Genomic DNA, 18,926 nt, shown 5'->3' on the forward strand with positions numbered 1-18,926 from the left:
CCATGCATGATGTATCTTTTATAGCCAATTTACTCAAGTAGCTTAATTGGAGGGAGCAGGTAATGTGATCCAGATGTGTTGCCAGATTTCCAGTGCTGCCTTATGCATTCCACCCAAAAAGCTGCCTGGACAGAGCTCAGCAGGAGTGTTTTTTCCAGGAGGAAGGACAGGCTTACATAAGACAGTCATTAGAGCATCAAGGGCGCCCTCTTCCGGAAGCCAGTGAACTGAACCTTAAATATGAAAGGGTGTTTCTTGCATATTTTCTAGTAAGTAGGTGTCTTTTCTACAATATTTTTGCTCTCAGGAAAGAGACACCAAGTGGTAAATAAATATTCAAGTAAAAACGTATGAAATAAAAATTCCTAGTATTATCTTTTCTATTTTTAAATTTTTGGCCGTGTTGGGGTCTTCGTTGCCGCATGTCGGCTTTCTCTAGTTGCAGTGAGCGGGGGCTAGTCTTCGTTGCGGTGTGCGGGCTTCTCATTGCGGTGGCTTCTCTTGTTGCCGAGCACGGGCTCCAGGCATGTGGGCTTCAATAGTTGTGGCACGTGGGCTCAGTAGTTGTGGCTCATAGGCTTAAGTTGCTCCGCAGTATGTGGGATCTTCCCCGACCAGGGCTCGTACCCGTGTCCGCTGCATTGGTAGGCAGATTCTTAACCACTGTGCCACCAGGGAAGTCCCCCTAGTATTATCTTGAATGTAATTCCAGAATTACACTAATAAGGGATTGCTTATGCCCTTTTCCACCCTCCCCAAACAGTCCCAGTAAAAACAAACAAATAAATCACCCCCACCCCTGCCAAGAGCTTCCAGACTAGTTTTGGAAGCAAAGACAGAGAAAACTACAGACCATGTATTTTTGTGTCAGGAGGGGTATTTTATGATCCAGTAATAGAAAAATTCAGAAAAAAGAAAGATGGAGGAAAATGTCATGAAAGAGGCATATCTGAAGATGCCATATAGGCAAGTGTTGGCAGGTGGAGGGTTGGTTTTCTAAAAAGCTGGGATAGCTTGCATCCATTTCTAATATTAAAGAGGTTTTCATGGACAAACAGCCAGAGCTAGCTTTTTCCATATATTTTAAGAAAAAAATGTCAAGAAGCTAAAAATTTGAAAGAAAGTGACTGGACTGATTGAAAAATTTATATTTAAACTTTTAGGGCTGGCTTTGTACAACTGGAAACTCATAGTTTAGAGGGACATTTGACTACCCCGATTTTTCAAGTCTTACTCTGTTAAAGAATTCTCATCATCTATGTAGACACTAGAGTCTTTTATGCTTGAGAAGTAAGTCGTGTGTCTTACTGTCCAGACGGCAACAGTGGCTATGTTTTACCTGTCAGGCCTACCGAGCGGCGATGCAGACGCAGTGGAGCTGGATCCTGCAGCTCTGCCAATGCGTAGAGAAGCACATAAAGGATAACAGCGCTTACTTCGAGGTATGGAGGCAGAATCACCATGTCGATCGATGGTATTGCAATTTTGGCTGAGTTACAGAAAACATTTCCATAATGTACTGTTAAGATGCATGTATGTAGTGTTCAGGGGAAAGAAACCAAAATGTTTTCTTTGTAGGGTATAGGGATATATGTTCTTCAGGGTAAATGGAAGCATTCTAGTAAGGAAGAAATACTTTAAAAATGCTTAAAATGTCAGAAAATCTTAATTTTGTCCATGCTTCTCTTATTAAGGAACTATTTCATTACAGAGAGCTTTCTTTCTGTTCTTCAGAAATTTTAAAATATTCTTGGAATTTCACCCCTGATTAACAGTTGTTTGGACCCTAAAGTGAAATAGAAGTTCAGTCAAAATAATATCGAACCAAAACCACAGTATACAGAGAAACTTTGTTATATATATATGTATATATTATTTTTCATGTTCTTTTCCATTTTGGTTTATCACAGGATATTGGATATAGTTTTCTGTGCTATACAGTAGGACTTTGTTGTTTATCCATCCTACATATACCAGTTTGCATCTTCTAATCCTAAACTTGCAATCCATCCATCCCCCCCCACCTTCCCTCCCCCTTGGCAGCCACCAGTCTGATCTCTATAGACATAAACTTTGGATGGACAGTTAGAATTCATTCATCATCATCCAAGTTCAAGAATTGGTGTTTGGTTAAAGGAATGATTTTGGCTAAGTTGTCTTGTGATCATATTCTGTTCCCATGTAGGAGGGGTCCACACAGGGCTCTGGTACTCGAAACTGACAACTCTGGGCTTTGCTGACATTACGTATACTTTAACTGCCAGTTTTCATCTTTCCTTAGTTTTTCAATGATGCCAAAGAAGCCACGGATTACTTGAGGAATCTAAAAGACGCCATTCAGCGGAAGTACAGCTGTGACAGGTCCAGCAGCATTCACAAGCTGGAGGACCTCGTTCAGGAATCAATGGTATGAACAGGAAAACCTGCAAGTTTCATCAGTGATGTATAGTGAGGACTAGATTAGTGCTTTATTATATTTTCTATGTGCAGAACTTCATGTTTCATTGGTACTCTTGATATTTCTGCCTCAATCAAGCATTTAAACATTCAGTTTTAGTGTTTTTTGGTAACAAATACAACAAAAGTGTTTTTCATGTGATTGCCTGAATATTTTAAAATGCTTTCACTGTGTTGTGTGTGTCTGTGTTTAGTCATTCATTCCATAAATACTTGTTAGCATTTCTGTATCCCAGACACTATTTTAGGTGCTGGGGATAGAACAGTGAACAAAACAGACAAGAATCCTGCTTATATGCCGGGGATGGGGCTCAATAAACATGATAAATTAGTAAATATACATAGTATGTTAGATAGTGGTAAATGCGAAGGAGGAAAGAAACAACCAAACAAAACAAGGGAAGAGAGATGTCAGCGGGGGTGGGGAGGGATTGAAAGCTTAGACCAGGTGGTCAGGGAAGATTCTTCTGGAGAAGTTCGTTTAGGCAAAGCCCTAAAAGAACAGAGTGCACACGTTTTTACTTTTAAAATCCATCTGATTTATTCCCTAGGAAGAGAAAGAAGAGCTTTTGCAGTATAAAAGCACAGTCGCAAGCCTGATGGGGAGAGCAAAAACAATCATTCAGCTGAAGCCAAGAAATCCTGACTGTCCACTCAAAACTTCTATTCCGATCAAAGCCATCTGTGACTACAGACAAATTGAGGTACTTTAACTCCTAGAAACAGACCGGATTCTGGCATTGTTCATATATTTAAAAAATGAGGTCATATTGCTCATTAGTGGTAAAGTTTTCCACCTCAAAAATACAAAAAAAATCCCAAGATTTGATGTGGAAAAAGGTGAGTACCACAGTGACCTCATCTTGTTATTCTGTTCTTCTTTTAAAACCAGATAACCATTTTCAAAGATGATGAATGTGTTTTGGCAAACAACTCTCATCGTGCTAAGTGGAAGGTCATCAGCCCCACTGGGAACGAAGCCATGGTCCCGTCTGTGTGCTTCAGTGTCCCTCCTCCAAATAAAGAGGCGGTCGACTTTGCAAACAGGTTTGTGCACACTAGCTCCAGATGTAGGCCTGGCTGTGGAATTCTCTGAAGGTTAAAGAAACAATCAGTGCTTTGACAAGGCTCATAGGATCAGGAGGACCTAGAACTAGGAAACCTAGTATATGTCACAAACACAAAGAAAAATTGTAGCATGTGTTCAGAGGGAGTGGAAAGGCTGAATCTGAGTTTTCTTTCGTATATTTCAGAATTGAGCAGCAGTATCAGAACGTCCTGACCCTTTGGCATGAGTCTCACATAAACATGAAGAGTGTGGTCTCCTGGCACTATCTCGTCAATGAAATTGACAGAATCCGAGCTAGCAATGTGGCTTCAGTAAGTATAAATCTGCACATCCACCTAACCTGTCCAAAGATTTGGGCCCCTTGTCTCGAGGGGTGGGTTTTGTATTTTCTCTGGGGTAAGATGGAGTCGAGCAGATCCATGATAATAGTCATTCATTCAATGAATATCTGTCCTATGTCTGCTGTATACGAGGCATCTTCTAAGGACTGGGGAATCTGGAAATCCCATACTTCATTCAGGGCTTACATTTTCATTGGGAGACATGGATGGTATAGTGTTTGGGCATATAGAGATGGGTGTAGTTTGATTTCATTTATTAAATTTTATAGTCTTGTTTTTTCTCATCTTTTAAAACCTAAGATTGTAAATGAAGAAAAAATTAATTTCCAGTGGTTTTCTATTTATGACTATTAACATAAACTCATGTCCCATGAGACCCACTTGAGATCTGTCCTTTTGAAATTTTACTCTTAGTTCTATAATGGATCACTGGTCTTCTTTAGATAAAGACAATGTTACCTGGTGAACATCAGCAAGTTCTGAGTAATCTACAGTCTCGTTTTGAAGATTTTCTCGAAGATAGCCAGGAATCCCAAATATTTTCAGGTTCAGATATAACACAACTGGAAAAGGAGGTTAATGTGTGTAAGCAGTATTATCAAGAACTTCTTAAATCTGCAGAAAGAGGTAAAGCATGGGAATCCTTGCCTTTTTTTCTCCATGGGTGTTTAGTCCAGGCTATTTTCTGCTATCAATGGGAATCTCAGTCTTAGGTATATTTTGTCAATCCACCTGTAATAGGTAGAAGCAATGATTGGAACATTAAATGCCTGTTTGAGGTAGGAAGATTCAAGGAGGGATTCAGTTATTTCCAAATGATGAATTAATAAAAAGATGTCAACTAAGTCGTATGACAATGAATTCTTAGTGTATCTACTTTTAAACATTTTCACTGTTTTGCAATGTAATGTTCAGAGTGATGATCTTTTAGTTTCAGAAAAGTTTCAATTATTTTTCCGTATACCAAACTTGGATTTTTTAAAGACTTTTTCTTAGAGGAGTTTTAGATTCGCAGCAAAACTGAGAGCAAAAGGCAGAGATTTCCTATAACCAAACCTGAACTTTATACAGGGGTTGAAGGAAAAGATTTTGTCTTGTTAACTTTTGTTAAATATAAATTTTATTCCAAACACTTGATATAACTTAGAGACCAAAAAAACTTAGTAGTAATACTCTATTTAAAAAATTTTTAAACATTAACATAATCTTTACCTTTCATTGTAAAGGATTTAATTTAGTTTTTATTACTAATCTGCTACTAACATAATTCACATTTTTGTGAACACAAAACAGAGCAATATATTACTTTCCTTAGACATCATAAATCAGATATTGGTACTTTAAGTGGCGTTGGGGAAATTTTATTAAATCTTCATAAATTGTAATGTCCACGATTTCAAGATTTATATCCTTGGGGTGGATTTGTGGTGATAACTGGTAACATTAGTTTGACTAGCTGTGTTTTAGTAGTAGTAAAACTGCCATGTTAAATCATGAACGAGAACATCCAAAAGATAGAAAATGAGGTATTTTCTAAACATTACATTTGTTTTCACAGAGGAGCAAGAGGAATCAGCTTATAATCTCTACATCTCTGAAGTCCGAAACCTCAGGCTTCGGCTTGAGAGCTGTGAAGACCGTCTCATCAGACAGATCCGCACCCCCCTGGAGAGAGACGACCTTCACGAAAGCGTGTTCAGAATCTCAGAGCAGGAGGTAAGGCTGAGAAGCGCGTGGGGACAAGATTAGCACAGATTACTGTCTTAATGACCTTTACTGTCGACTCTGCGACCTCTCACACGCTCCCTTTGCCAGGGGTCACTTGGTGAGGTCTGCCTATGTACTTAACGCTGATGGCAGACGAGGATTCTGTAATGCAGTTCTCTCTCTCACTTGGGTAAACACAAGAACACGTGCTTTCTCACCCATTTATGTGGAGGCTGCGAGGGCTTCTCACAGTTTCTCACCTGCTCGATGCGCAAGCGCTGAATTAGATGTTTGGGCCCGAGGAGATGGACAGTGAGGGAATGATTGATTATGAAACTTGACTGCTTTGGCTTCATTTCTTTGATAAAGTAAAAGTAAAGAGTATGTAAATGTCTTGCAACTAGAGATGATCATACTAAGTGAAGTAAATCAGAAAAAGACAAATACCGTATGTTATCACTTATATGTGGAATCTAAAATACGACACAAATGAACATATCTACAAAACAGAACCAGACTCACAGACATAGAGAACAGACTTGTCGTTGCCAAAGGGAAGGGGGGTGGGGGAGGGAAATACTGGGAGTTTGGGATTAGCAGATGCAAGCTATTATATATAGAATGGATAAACAATAAGGTCCTACTGTATAGCACAGGGAACTATATTCAATATCCTGTGATAAACCATGATGGAAAAGAATATGAACAAAATGTATGTATGTGTTTAACTGAATCACTTGGCTGTACAGCAGAAATTAACACAACATTGTAAATCAGCTACACTTCAATTAAGAAAAAAGAATACGTACGTGTTTAAGTTAAGGGTCATAATGGAAAATGTGTATTTTTAAAGTGTTTGAAGAAAGAGACACCATCTGGAGTGATAGGCTAATCCTCATGTTTGTTCTCTGTTGTGTAGAAACTAAAGAAAGAGCTGGAGCGACTTAAAGGCGATTTGGCCACAATCACGAGTAAATGCGACGACTTTTTCAGTCAAGCGGCCGCCTCTTCCACGGCTCCCACCTTGCGATCCGAGCTCAGCGTGGTCGTCCAGAGCATGAACCACGTCTATTCCATGTCCTCCACCTACATAGAGAAGTATGGAACCACTGCCTTAATAGAAATCATCTAAACTGGCTTCATAAAAGTGCCACTTATATATATAGGCTGTTTAGCCAAAAATGTTCATTTTTAAGAATACAAAACATTTTTCTTAATACCAAATATATTAAATATTTCTGTGGACTTATGATGCATCTTCATGCTGAAAGGGAATGTGAGCTTCAGAGACTAGAGCATTAATGATCTTCCCACATGTTGCCTGTAGTTTTGGTAGCTCAGCTGTTGTAGCCTATAGGACTTTCCTCCCAGGCTTGGTCTAAATTAGGTTTGAAAGAAGCCCCTCTGCTGTTGGAATCTCCTGCTGAAGACCACTGTGGGGGCAGGACATGGGTTCTGTTAGAAGACAGCGGGATGTTAATCCTTTTTTAAAAAATTTATTGAAGTATAGTTTGTTTACAGTGTTGTGTTATTTACTGCCGAGTCACCTCTACAGAAAAAGTGATTCAGTTATACACATATATACATTCTTTTTCATATTCTTTTCCATTGTGGTTTATCCCAGGATATTGAATGTAGTTCCCTGTGCTCTACTGTAGGACCTTGTTGTTTATCCATTCAGTATATAACAGTTTGCATCTGCTAACCCCAAACTCCCACTCCATCCCTCCCCTAACCCCCCACCCCCGCTTGGCAACCACAAGTCTGATCTCTGTGTCTGTGAATCTGGTTCTGTTTCGTAGATAAGTTCATCTGTGTCATGTTTTAGATTCCACATATAGGTGATATCATATGGCATTTGTCTTTCTCTGTCTGACTTACTTAGTGGGTTGTTAATCTTGTAATAAAAGTGTCAGTGTCTCGGGATGAAGAACATGCTGCATCATGCACCCTCATGGTGCTTTGGGACTGTATTGCGGGAAAATAAACACTTACCAAAAGGGGGTGTTGTTTAATTCTCTTTTTCAGGTTGAAAATTGTCAACTTGGTGTTAAAAAACACTCATGCTGCAGAAGCCCTTGTAAAATTCTATGAAACTAAACTGTGTGAAGAGGAAGCAGTTATAGCTGACAAGAATAACATTGAGAATCTAATGAGTACTTTAAAGGTATGCCTTTCACTGCTGGCTATTTTTTAAGATTATCCTTTAAAAGTATTTCTCTAGCACTTGGCCCAGGTCTTCAGACATCAAGCATTAAATATCTGAACTTGAATACATTTCTGTCCATTCCATGTCCTGTCTCTGTAGTACCATGGCTTACTGTAAATGAGTGTGTTCATTCATTTTTAGTTTGAGGTGAGTTCTTTTCATTTGAAGTTTGGATCTTTTTGACAGTAGGTTTTTATAGTCTGTTCATGTCGGCGGCAAGAGGAGTTGAAGCTAAAAAGTAAATTATTGGTAGTAGATTTTCTTGTGGAAAGAGGCAGTTATTTTAAGAAATCAAGGTGAGTAAAGTAGTTAAGAAGGAAAAAGGCTGATAGTTATACTCGTCTGTTTCTCTTCTTCCATTTATAAAGCTCTGAGTAAAGATATTGTAAACCAATTGTGAAAAGTTTTCTCAGTGATTTTTTAATGCATGTGTTCATTTTTAAACAATGAGATCAGTAGATATTTAAAAAACAAACAATGAAAAAGACTTACCGAGGTAGCAGACTTGCTTATGAAATATATTTTATTTTATTGATATGCAAATTTCGTTAGACTGAACTCTATAAAACTGTTGGTTTTTTTAGGTCAAAGTACAGTCAAATATTGGCAATTTTATAAGGTTCAAGCTAATGTAATATTTTGTATATGAAAGATATTCTTTCCATTGTCTGATTTTATAGCAGTCATTTGTAAATGAATGGTAAAATTAGGTGAATAATGTGTTTACACAATGAGCGGTTGATACGTTTTTGTAACTTTATAAATTGATCTATTTTAGCAATGGAGATCTGAAGTGGATGAAAAAAGAGAAGTCTTCCATGCACTGGAGGATGAGCTACAGAGAGCAAAGACCATCAGTGATGAGATGTTTAAAACCTACAAAGAGCGTGACCTTGACTTTGACTGGCACAAAGAAAAAGCAGATCAGTTGGTTGAGAGGTGGCAGAATGTTCATGCTCAGATTGACAACAGGTTAGCACCCTTTTCATTCAGTTTTAGCTCAGATTTAATCTCTGCATTCTGGGTAAAGTCTAAATGTATTAGGCTTTTTACTTCCATATGTAATTCATTCCATAGAGTTAATTTCCATATGTAGTTAATTGTGTTAATTGCAAGAGCTCTGTCCAATTACATTTCTTTTTTATAGGGTGGCCTTTAGTAAGATATTTAACTTCCAAGTAAGTTATTTTTCTGTTCTGTGTTATTACAACTGTTTATGTACTCTGGCATTTATATAGTTAATCTACTTGCCTTTTCTGAAGGAAAAAACAATGTATTCTCTAATTATTAGAGAATTCTCTAATTATTACCAGTGATAATATCAAAATAACCATAACTTAGTAAGAGGAGGGTGGGTCATGCATTTCCTAGGGCCGGATGTAGCATCTATACTAGACAGGAAGCGTAAAGAAACTGAAATGTCCTAATGCTCATTTTAATCAAAGAGACAAGAAAGTCAAAATCATTTGCCTACTGACTGAAATAAAAAAGTGAAAAGAAATGGGATGGTTTTGGGGGCTCATCTTAAAAGAAATGGAATAGTGTTCCTTCTCATTCATTTTTTATGTTTTTATTAATGCAGCTAAAATGCATTTATTATATAGTGCCATTTGTGAGAAATAAATTATGTTTAAATATTTAGTATCTAATCTCTAAAATACATGGTCTGTAGGTTTAATGTAGTGGTTTTAAAATCATAGAAACTGGGGTGTTTAATCACAGTTCCTAGAAAGTACCCTTGAGTCCATGTTGAACCATTCATTGCTACCATGTCATTTTTTCAGAAGTGAACTGCCATTGCTGCAAACTTTAGGTCTTCAAGACTTGCTGATTGATAATTATTATGGTTAACTTTCCAGTTTTCCTGCTTTTTAGCTTTAGTCTCTCGGGCTTGTCCCTAGAATAATCAGTACCGATAAATTGCGCAAGTCCTGGAGAAAAAGAATTTGTATTCAACCCAAGGCAGTGAGGGTGCCCTTGGAGATGGGCCTGGGATGCTGTGGCCTCGAATTCTCGACACACCCCTGTTGTTGTGCTTAGTGCATCTTAGGACAGTAATACTTTGTCCCTCCCTTTTTTCTACACCTTCCACCTTCCTATTGGTTACTCTTGGAAACCGTGACTATTCCTTTGTTAACCTCTTAGGTTACGGGACTTGGAAGGCATTGGGAAGTCGCTGAAATACTACAAAGATACCTATCACCCTTTAGATGACTGGATCCAGCAAGTTGAAACTACTCAGAGAAAGATTCAGGAAAACCAGCCTGAAAACAGTAAAACCCTAGCCACACAATTGAATCAACAGAAGGTGTGTAAACACAGTTCCTTGTGCTAGGGTTGTGTCTGCATTTGGTCACTCAGACCTTGACCTTCCTTTCTCTTGTTAGTAAGATAAGTCAGCAACTATTTCAAGGAAGGCAGGGAATAAATCAGAAATGTTAAAAATTTACACTCAAACCTACATCCATCCCTTATTTTGATTTAAGAAAGTTGCATGTTGCGACAGTTCAAGTTTCTAATGATCCTTTAATCATAGGTATGGAAATCTCTCTGGTACTTTGCTGGCTGCAATAGTTTCATGGGATCCTAAATTTTAAAAAAAAAGTGGTTAGTCATAGAAAATTAAACAGCCACATGTGACCAAGAGTTAAATGCTTTGAGATTTTTGTTCCATCTTGAGGGGCCAGTAATTTCTAGCTCTCTTTAGATCAGGATTAGGTGGGGGATAAGGGTTTCAAGTCTACTTGTGGATAATTCCCATGGAGTTTAGTAATTTCTGCTTTGGAAGCCTCATGAGGGGGTGTCACATAGTGGCTTAATCTTGAAAGCTTGGACTTTACCCAATGAGGCAGATGACATTAAGTGCAGTGGGGTAGAGGGAATTCCCTGGCAATCCAGTGGTTAGGACTTGGTGCTTTCACTGTCGAGGGCACAGGTTCAATCCCTGGTTGGGAAACTAAGATCCCATAAGCCATGTGGTGCAGTCAAATAAATAAATCAATCAATAAATAAAGGCTACAATTAAAAGAAAAAGTGCAGTGGGGTAGAGAGCTGTAGTCTTAAGTGATGTAGATATTTCTTAGTGCCTGAGATCTCAAGTTGTTGGATAGCATAGGGTTCCTTGTCCTTTTTCTCCTAACCTGTGTGTGCTTATAGATGCTGGTGTCTGAAATAGAAATGAAACAGAACAAAATGGATGAGTGTCAGAAATACGCAGAGCAGTACTCCACTGCAGTGAAGGTGAGAAGACCAGTTCCTTGCATCAGATTTCATGTTCAGATATTCAGGGAGGTGCTTCTACGGTATACTTTTAAAGCCTTTGCAGGTCATTCAGTCTGTGTTAAAAAGTGAAACAGAGAATCTTCACTTATCTGTTAATTCTTTATGAAAGTGTGAGTCACGTGATGACTCCTGGTTCTTTCATTCTCTCTCTGTGTCACACACGTGCACAGCCTGGCCACACCCCCATGTGCACCAGAATAAAATGTAGCTCTGTAATCCGCCTCTTACCATTTTGCTTCCCCTCTCCCCTCCTTGCTGGAGTGTTCCATGCAAGTATTGCTGGAGTACTCCATGGAAGTATTGCTGGAATATTCCATGGAAGAACGTCTACCTTGTGCTCTAAGTCACCACACCTCAGCTTCACCCATTCAGATCTGGAGTCCCATTTCCTAACTAGAGGAGAGGGAGGCTGAAAATAACTGGCACGCTGTCCCTATATGTCTCCATGAACTCCTAAAGAGACTTAGGAACTTTCCTGGCTACCCTAAATGTTTCTGATTTTTATTACCACCTTGGAAACATGTCAGGATTGGATTGATTCTCGAAAATGTAGTTTTGCAATGTTTTCTTGACTTACTCAGTGAAAGTAGATGCCCTTTCCCTGCATCAAATCACTATAGAATGAAGGGTTAGTGCTTTGCTTTAATTAATCTTACCATTTTCTTTATACAGGACTACGAATTACAAACTATGACCTACCGGGCTATGGTGGATTCACAACAAAAGTCTCCAGTGAAACGCCGGAGAATGCAGAGCTCGGCAGACCTCGTCATTCAAGAGGTGATACCCGTCCAGAGATGGGGAGGGTGTAAAAGAGAGAAGCAACACTTTAGCAATTTTACATTTATATATTTGTATTGTGGTAAAATGTCCATAATAGAAAATTCACCATTTTAGCCATTTTTAAGCATACAATTCAGTGGCGTTCAGTACATTTGTAATGTTGTACAACCTTGAACACAATCCATTTCCAGAACATTCCATCATCCCAAACAGATGCTCTCTATCTATAACAATGCATCTTATTAAGGGTTTTAAAAAACCTTTGAAAATCTTCATTCAAGATGAATGAATTGCAGAGAATAATAAATGTGTATCATGATCAAATTTAGAAGAGGATTGCCATCACTGTGGTTTGCACAGCAGTAATCTCGTTCCTACTAGGTTATCATTGCTGGGGAGTCGTGAACTTCCCTGTCCCATAGACTAGTTAATATTTTAATTATTACTCAAGTGTTCATTCAGCTCATTTAGGGCAACTGGAGATTCTGTTTTTATTTTTATTTTTCCTTACTTGCAGTTCATGGACCTGAGGACCCGGTATACGGCTCTGGTCACCCTCATGACACAATATATTAAATTTGCTGGGGACTCATTGAAGCGTCTGGAGGAGGAGGAGGTAACCATTAACCATGGGCAGGTTACTGAAAAGGAGCCACGAGAGGGTTTCATGATAAACTCACGTGGTTGAGAGCTGATGTATAAGTGATTAATTACAAAATTACAGTGAAAAACAGTAGAGGCGTAGGATTTTTTGGTTTGTTATTAAGATTCTCTCGAACTGAAAAACATTACAAAAAAAAAAGGAACAACCTTTTTGGAAAAAAAATTTTTTACTCTAGGTCTCTAGTATGAGAGCGTTAATGTCGGTAAGTGGTTCTATTTAAATTATGGAATGTTGGCAGTTTAGCAGAATGTTTTTCAGTTTTCTCACAGTTGAGAAGTATTGTTCTTTGAAGTATAGTTACTACTGTTATGATATCTGCAGAAATATTACATAAACACATTTTTTAATGCATTTTAAATTAATTTACATCTTCAAGGATTTAAAACATGAAAGCCATTAAGTTAGAAGTAGCAGGTGTTTATACAAAATGGTAGTACTTTTTAAGAATTGTGGGGGGGGTTATTTTGTTTTTGTTTTTAGCTTTGCCAAAAAGATATGGTGTATATTAAAAAGACTAAGTACCATTCTAATTTGGAGAACTTCAGTGCCTTTGATTATGCATTTAAAATATATTCAGAAACAGAAAGAATAAGGAGTTATTTATGGAAATATATTTTCATAAAACGCTATTGTATCTAATTTTGAAAGTATGCTCTGCTCTATTATCTTAATATGCTTTCTGTTCCTAACCTCAGAACAGACAAAAATAGTAAACCAAATGCTGTAGTAAGTAAATTGTGGGGCATTAGCCATTTAAATTAGACCGTTGTTGAAATTCTGTAGGTGACTGTACTTAGTATAACTCCATTCATATAATGAGAGAACCAAAATGGTAGTAAATGTCTAATAGATGTTGCTTTCTTAGTTTCTAAAATTATGACCGCTTTTGTAAACTACTTTTGTCTGTTCAGAGTTAATAGTTTTCGGCAACTAAATCACTAACATGGCTACTTGCAAGTCTTTATAACTAACTTCCTTTGGGTTTAGAAAGGAGAACCAGAATATTTTCACATTCAAATAATTGGCATACACTTCTCATCTATGAAGGAAAGTCCATATTTTTTTTACATTCTTAATTTTTAAGAGATATATATGATTCCATTTTAAATGGTATACAGATCTTTTAAATTGTGTATTTTGTAGTTAAATGTAATATAAATAATTTAAGCCCTTCCCTTTCTTACAATGTATGTCTGCACATATATGAGCCAATTTGCTCAATGTATCTGATGAAGTAGAATAGTAGAAGTTGATAGAACCAAAAGATATTTCAAAAAGCCTGAAATATATCCAAAATTATGCTGTCATCCTTTGAAATATAAAAGATTATGTTGAATTTAAAGTCAAAACAATGTAGCTTATGGAAGACCATGCAAAGATTATTATAATTTAAAGCAGATTTTAAAATTCCTTGTTAAAAATTCACCACTTAAGGATATTAATAATGGAATATCTTACAAAAGATACATAGCTCAGTTTTCAGATTCCAAGGAGTAGTGTTTCTGAAACTGGGTCTATCTATACTCACATGAGAGATCTTGGTCAGAGAGCAGAATTTTCCATGGTAAACATGAAATCAAAGAGGGATTCAAGTTAATTTCAAAGATAATACCAAACTAGTTACAGAAATATTAGTAGAGTGTCTGTAATAGATAGGTGGATAAAGATATTTCTCCAGTCTTTGTTGATCGCAAAATATATTAAATGTTAATTGCTGAGATTAAAGGACAGCATGTCTCCTTGGGGAACATTTAGATAAAACTTGAAGTTATTTTTATTTGAATAAGTTTGAAATATACAAGAAAGCAAATCAGCAATAGGACTAAATTGTTTCTAGTAATTTTTCTAATATTTGCTAAAAAATTCAGAGTTATCTAGGCAACATGAGATTATTATCAGTCACTAAAATGACTCCAAAACACTGAGAGTTTAACAACAGACATTTTTTTCTGAGAGAATTCTCATTTTTTTAAAGCTTAGAACATGACCAAGAAAAAAAGGGAGGGAATCACAACTTCTGAGCAACAGCTAAGTTTTAAACAGAGTTTGATGAGGAATTGAGAAAGACCCTTTTAGAAATCATCTGCTGAAAACATGTTGACACCTAATGTGTAAGCAGATAGAATGCTTCAGTATCACTGAGAGTTGACCCTGATAAGAAAATAAAGAAAATAGAACACTAAATATTGCAGGCTGTGATGAGATTTTTTTTCATATGAATTCTTATTAAAAATCATATTTAGGTTAGCAAAGGAAACATCTAAAATTCTCATCAAGATTATTGGGGATCAAGAAATGAGAGGAAGAAAAATAAGATGCATGGTCTATAATACAAACTAAATTCTTGAGATTTACCAGGGCTTTTCCATGAAAATAAAATCTGCTATTTAGAATAATTTCCCTCCTTTTGTTTAAATTATTTCTAACTATGATGATTTTGAGCTGATGATATGACACTAATAACCTTATGGTATTAATAAAGAGAAATTAAATTGTGATTATAAACTAGCCCTGATCATGTTCTGTAGTCAAGTGTATTTCTCCCAGCTGAGATTGATTCTGTAATCAGTAAACAAATTTTCTTAATTGGATCTGAATCCCTAAGTACACTTTTACAAGCATTTATATTTAACAAATATCTTTATGTTTATGGAGTATCTGAAGGTTCTTGTCAAAGTGCATTCATATGAGCCATGTCATTAAGGACAACAACAAAATCAGTGAGTATATGAAGCACCTAAAGCCACCAGGGACTATAGGTGCCTTTGCATTAGCAATTCTGACTATTGTAAGTATCAGGGCAAATATAAATTAGTGAGGCATTTGATTGTAGAAATTACAGATTTTTATATAATTTTCCTCCTTCCATATGTTAAGTATTATTTCCTCAATTGGCTCTCTGTTCCAAAGTTCTGTATCTTGCTTCTTTCACCATTAAGACAGGAGAATGTAAATATCATTTCAAATTTCCATTGGGCTAGAAAATGAAAACTAAATTCTCTAATGTCATTCAGTTCCTATACATCATATGTTCTTCTCAGCCCACAGGACTGAGTTGTGTGTGAGAGCAGAAAGAGAACTGTTGTGAGAATTTTGGTTCCTACTTTGTCACTTGCCTATTGTGTGAGTTTTCAAAATTATTTAATCTCCCTAGACCTCAGTGTCCTCATCTGGGGTGAGGGTCATACTGTAAGGTTCCTTCTTGCTGTAAAATTCTGAGCTAGCTAATTTTAAAAGCAGAATTATTCCTAAGAGACCAAAAAAAAAAAAAAGAAAGAAAAGATTCCTTGATTTAGAAAACCTGACACGCAGGGTTTTTTGTCTTCTCCGACTCTTGACTTTCTGAAGCTTCTTCTCTGCAGATGGTGGTGGGGTTGGTGGTGGGGTTTGTTCTGCCTTTGGTTTCACTGGTCTGTGTAAGTCCTTTCATGAGCATGGCTTCAGATTCTTAAAGATAGATTGGAGTCGAATGGGTTTGACCCTTCTGAACGTCTCTCATAGATGAAAAGGTGTCAGGAGGCTTCTGAGCACGGGGTGTATTCAGATCTGCTCCAGCGGCAGGAGGCGACGGTGCTGGAGAATCGCAAACTCACGGGGAAGATAACAGAGCTGGAGAGGATGCTGGCTGAGCTTGAGAAGCAGAAGTCCCGGGTTGAGGAGGAGCTTCCAAAGGTCAGGGAGGCAGCAGAGAACGAGCTGAGGAAGCAGCAGAGGGATGCAGCGGACATCACCCTGCAGAAGATGCGGGCGGAGGGCGAGGCCCAGAGGTACCGCCGGGAGCTGGAGGCCGTTGAGGGGGAGAAGGAGGCGGCACAGCGCGAGCTGGAGCGCGTGCGGAGGCTCACGGCCGAGGCCGAGGCCCAGAGGGAGGCCGTGCAGAGGAACCTGAGTGGCTTCCGGAAACAGCTGGAGGAGCACACCGCCACCAGGAGGGCCCTGGAGAACCATCTGAAGAGGAAAGACTCCAGCCTCCACGAGGTGGAGCAACAGAAAGATAAGCTGATGGAGGAACTAAGGAGAAAGAAGGACCACGAAGAGGAGCTCCTGAAGCTGGTCGAGCAGATGGAGAAAGACCTCACGTTCCAGAAACAGGTGGCGGAGAAACAGCTGAAGGAAAAGCAGAAAATTGAATCGGAAGCCAGAAGAAAAATAATCGAGATGCAGTGTTCGTACAAAGAAAACCCACTGCCAGCTTGTACGAGCACCCAGGCTGAGGAGCTGAAGCAGCAGGTGGATGAGCTGACAGTGGCCGATAGAAAGGCTGAGAAGGACATGAGGGAGCTGAAGTATGAACTCAGTGCCCTGCAGCTCAAGAAAACTTCATCGGAGGAGAAGGCTCGCTTGCTCAAAGAAAAACTGGGTGAAACCAGCAATGCACTGAGATGCCTCAAGCTGGAGTTGGAAAGGAAGGACCAGGCGGAGGAGGGGTTCTCTCGGCAGCTCCGGGAGCTGGACAGGCAGCTGAGCCAGACCACAGGGAAGGCAGAAGAGGTCAGGCAGGAGGCCAATGACCTTAAGAGGATAAAGCACAACTATGAGCTAGAACTGGAATCTCTGCAGGAGGAGAAAGGAAAGCTGCAGAGGGAGGTGGACCGGATCACCAGGACACAGGCCATCACCAAGAGGAGCATCCAGCATTTAAATTCACAAGTTACTTCTTTGCAGGATGACAAGGACTTCTCTGGCGAAAGAGCACGATCCTGCCAGAGAAAGTCAGATCACCTGAAAGAACAATTTGAGAAAAGCCACGCGCAGTTGCTTCAAAATATTCAAGCCGAAAAGGAGAATAATGAGAAAATCCAAAAGCTTAAAGAGGAATTGGAGAGAAGTAATGACTGTGCAGACACACTAAAGCACAAAGTGGATGAGCTCACCAGACAGAATAACGAAACCAAGTTAATGATGGAGAGAATTCAGGCAGAATCGGCAAATGTGGTCTTAGAGAAACAAGCCATCCAGCAAAGATGTGAAGCACTGAAAATCCAGGCGGATGGTTTTAAAGACCAGCTTTGTGCCACAAACAAACACTTGCACAAACAGACGAAAACGGAACAGGATTTCCAGAGGAGGATCAAATGCCTGGAAGAAGACCTGGCCCAAAGTCAACATTTAGTAAGTGAATTTAAGCAGAAGTGCGACCAGCAGGACCTCATCATCCAGAACACGGAGAAGGAGGTGCAAAGTCTGAGTGCTGAGCTAAGCGCATCCAAAGAGGAGAAACGCCTTGGGGAGCAGGCAGTGCAGATGCAGTGGGCACAGGTGCAGGACCTGAACGACAGATTGAAAAAGGTGCAAGACGAACTGCACTTAAAGATCCTAGAGGAGCAGGTGACCCACAGGAAGATGGTTCTGTTTCAGGAGGAATCTGAGAAATTCAAATGTTCTGCAGAGGAGTTTCGGAAAAAGATGGAAAAACTGATGGACTCCAAAGTTATCACGGAACATGATATTTCGGGCATCCAGCTTGACTTTGTGTCTCTCCAGCGGGAAAACTTCAGGGCACAAGAGAACGCGAAGCTCTGTGAAACAAATATCCGAGAACTTGAGAGGCAGCTCCAGCAATATCGTGAGCAGATGCACCGAGGGCAGAATGGGGAGGCACCTCACTACCAGAAATGTCGGAAGCTCACAGATGAGCTGGTCGCCCAGAAACGGGAGGTGGAAAACCTGAAGCAAAAGATGGATCAGCAGATAAAAGAACAGGAGCATCAGTTAGTGATGCTCCAGTGTGAAATCCAGAAAAAGAACCCAGCCTTCAAGACACATCTTGAGATGGCAGTGAAGGAGTATCAGCACCCAGGGGACTTCTCCTCCTCTCCCTCCATGGCCAGGTCCCCTCTACAGAGGTGGACTCAGGAACCACAGCTTTCGGAGGAAAGATGGCAACATCGGGGTGCTGAACAGATGCAGAAGGAGGGCCAGGGCGGGCCATCAGGGGCTCCGGTTGAGAAAGAGAAGAGTCAGCAGTGTTACTCTGAATACTTTTCTCAAACAAGCACCGAATTACAGATAACTTTTGATGAGATGAACCCTGTTGCAAGACCGTCAGAAATCGAGAAGCTAAGAAATCAAGGTCTGTACAATTCCAGACATGCTGTCAGGTGTCAAGATGACAAGTGTGAAATAGACCTGGTGACGCTTCTGGCACCCTTAGAGGTATACCCTGGATTCTGGAACCTTGTCAGCTACCCTCTGTCAGGTTTCCGCTCTTGTTTCCTTTCTCTGCTAGGCTACATTTTTTAACCATGTTGAATGTGAGTGGCTCTTTGTAGTCCAACAGAAAATCATGCTATCATTTTCTAGTGATTTACTTGAATCTTTACTACAAACTACAGTCTTCAATTTTTAAATGTTTGAGATGAAAAACACAGAGCTCATGGCTATCCTGTCATATCTGTGGGATTCTATTCCGAA

General features: G+C 39.1%; 1 protein-coding gene across 7 annotated transcripts in view; it reads left to right on the forward strand.

The window, feature by feature from the left end:
* The window catches only part of DST (dystonin), a 500,594-nt gene that overhangs the window by 326,931 nt on the left and 154,737 nt on the right, over positions 1 to 18,926 (forward strand). For 6 of the 7 annotated variants that reach the window (XM_060162516.1, XM_060162518.1, XM_060162517.1 and 3 more), the window contains 14 exons: positions 1,347 to 1,442; positions 2,282 to 2,407; positions 3,009 to 3,161; positions 3,350 to 3,504; positions 3,711 to 3,837; positions 4,311 to 4,494; positions 5,426 to 5,583; positions 6,494 to 6,672; positions 7,603 to 7,741; positions 8,562 to 8,755; positions 9,929 to 10,091; positions 10,940 to 11,023; positions 11,738 to 11,845; positions 12,366 to 12,464. In XM_060162516.1, coding sequence (XP_060018499.1) covers positions 1,347 to 1,442; positions 2,282 to 2,407; positions 3,009 to 3,161; positions 3,350 to 3,504; positions 3,711 to 3,837; positions 4,311 to 4,494; positions 5,426 to 5,583; positions 6,494 to 6,672; positions 7,603 to 7,741; positions 8,562 to 8,755; positions 9,929 to 10,091; positions 10,940 to 11,023; positions 11,738 to 11,845; positions 12,366 to 12,464 — 1,965 coding nt within the window. Of the gene's footprint in view, positions 1 to 1,346; positions 1,443 to 2,281; positions 2,408 to 3,008; positions 3,162 to 3,349; positions 3,505 to 3,710; positions 3,838 to 4,310; positions 4,495 to 5,425; positions 5,584 to 6,493; positions 6,673 to 7,602; positions 7,742 to 8,561; positions 8,756 to 9,928; positions 10,092 to 10,939; positions 11,024 to 11,737; positions 11,846 to 12,365; positions 12,465 to 16,013; positions 18,669 to 18,926 lie in introns of all 7 variants that reach the window. The other variant, XM_060162515.1, reaches the window with a different exon arrangement.

Source organism: Lagenorhynchus albirostris, chromosome 10 (genome assembly GCF_949774975.1).
Source record: "Lagenorhynchus albirostris chromosome 10, mLagAlb1.1, whole genome shotgun sequence".
In the NCBI taxonomy this organism is placed as follows: domain Eukaryota; kingdom Metazoa; phylum Chordata; class Mammalia; order Artiodactyla; family Delphinidae; genus Lagenorhynchus; species Lagenorhynchus albirostris.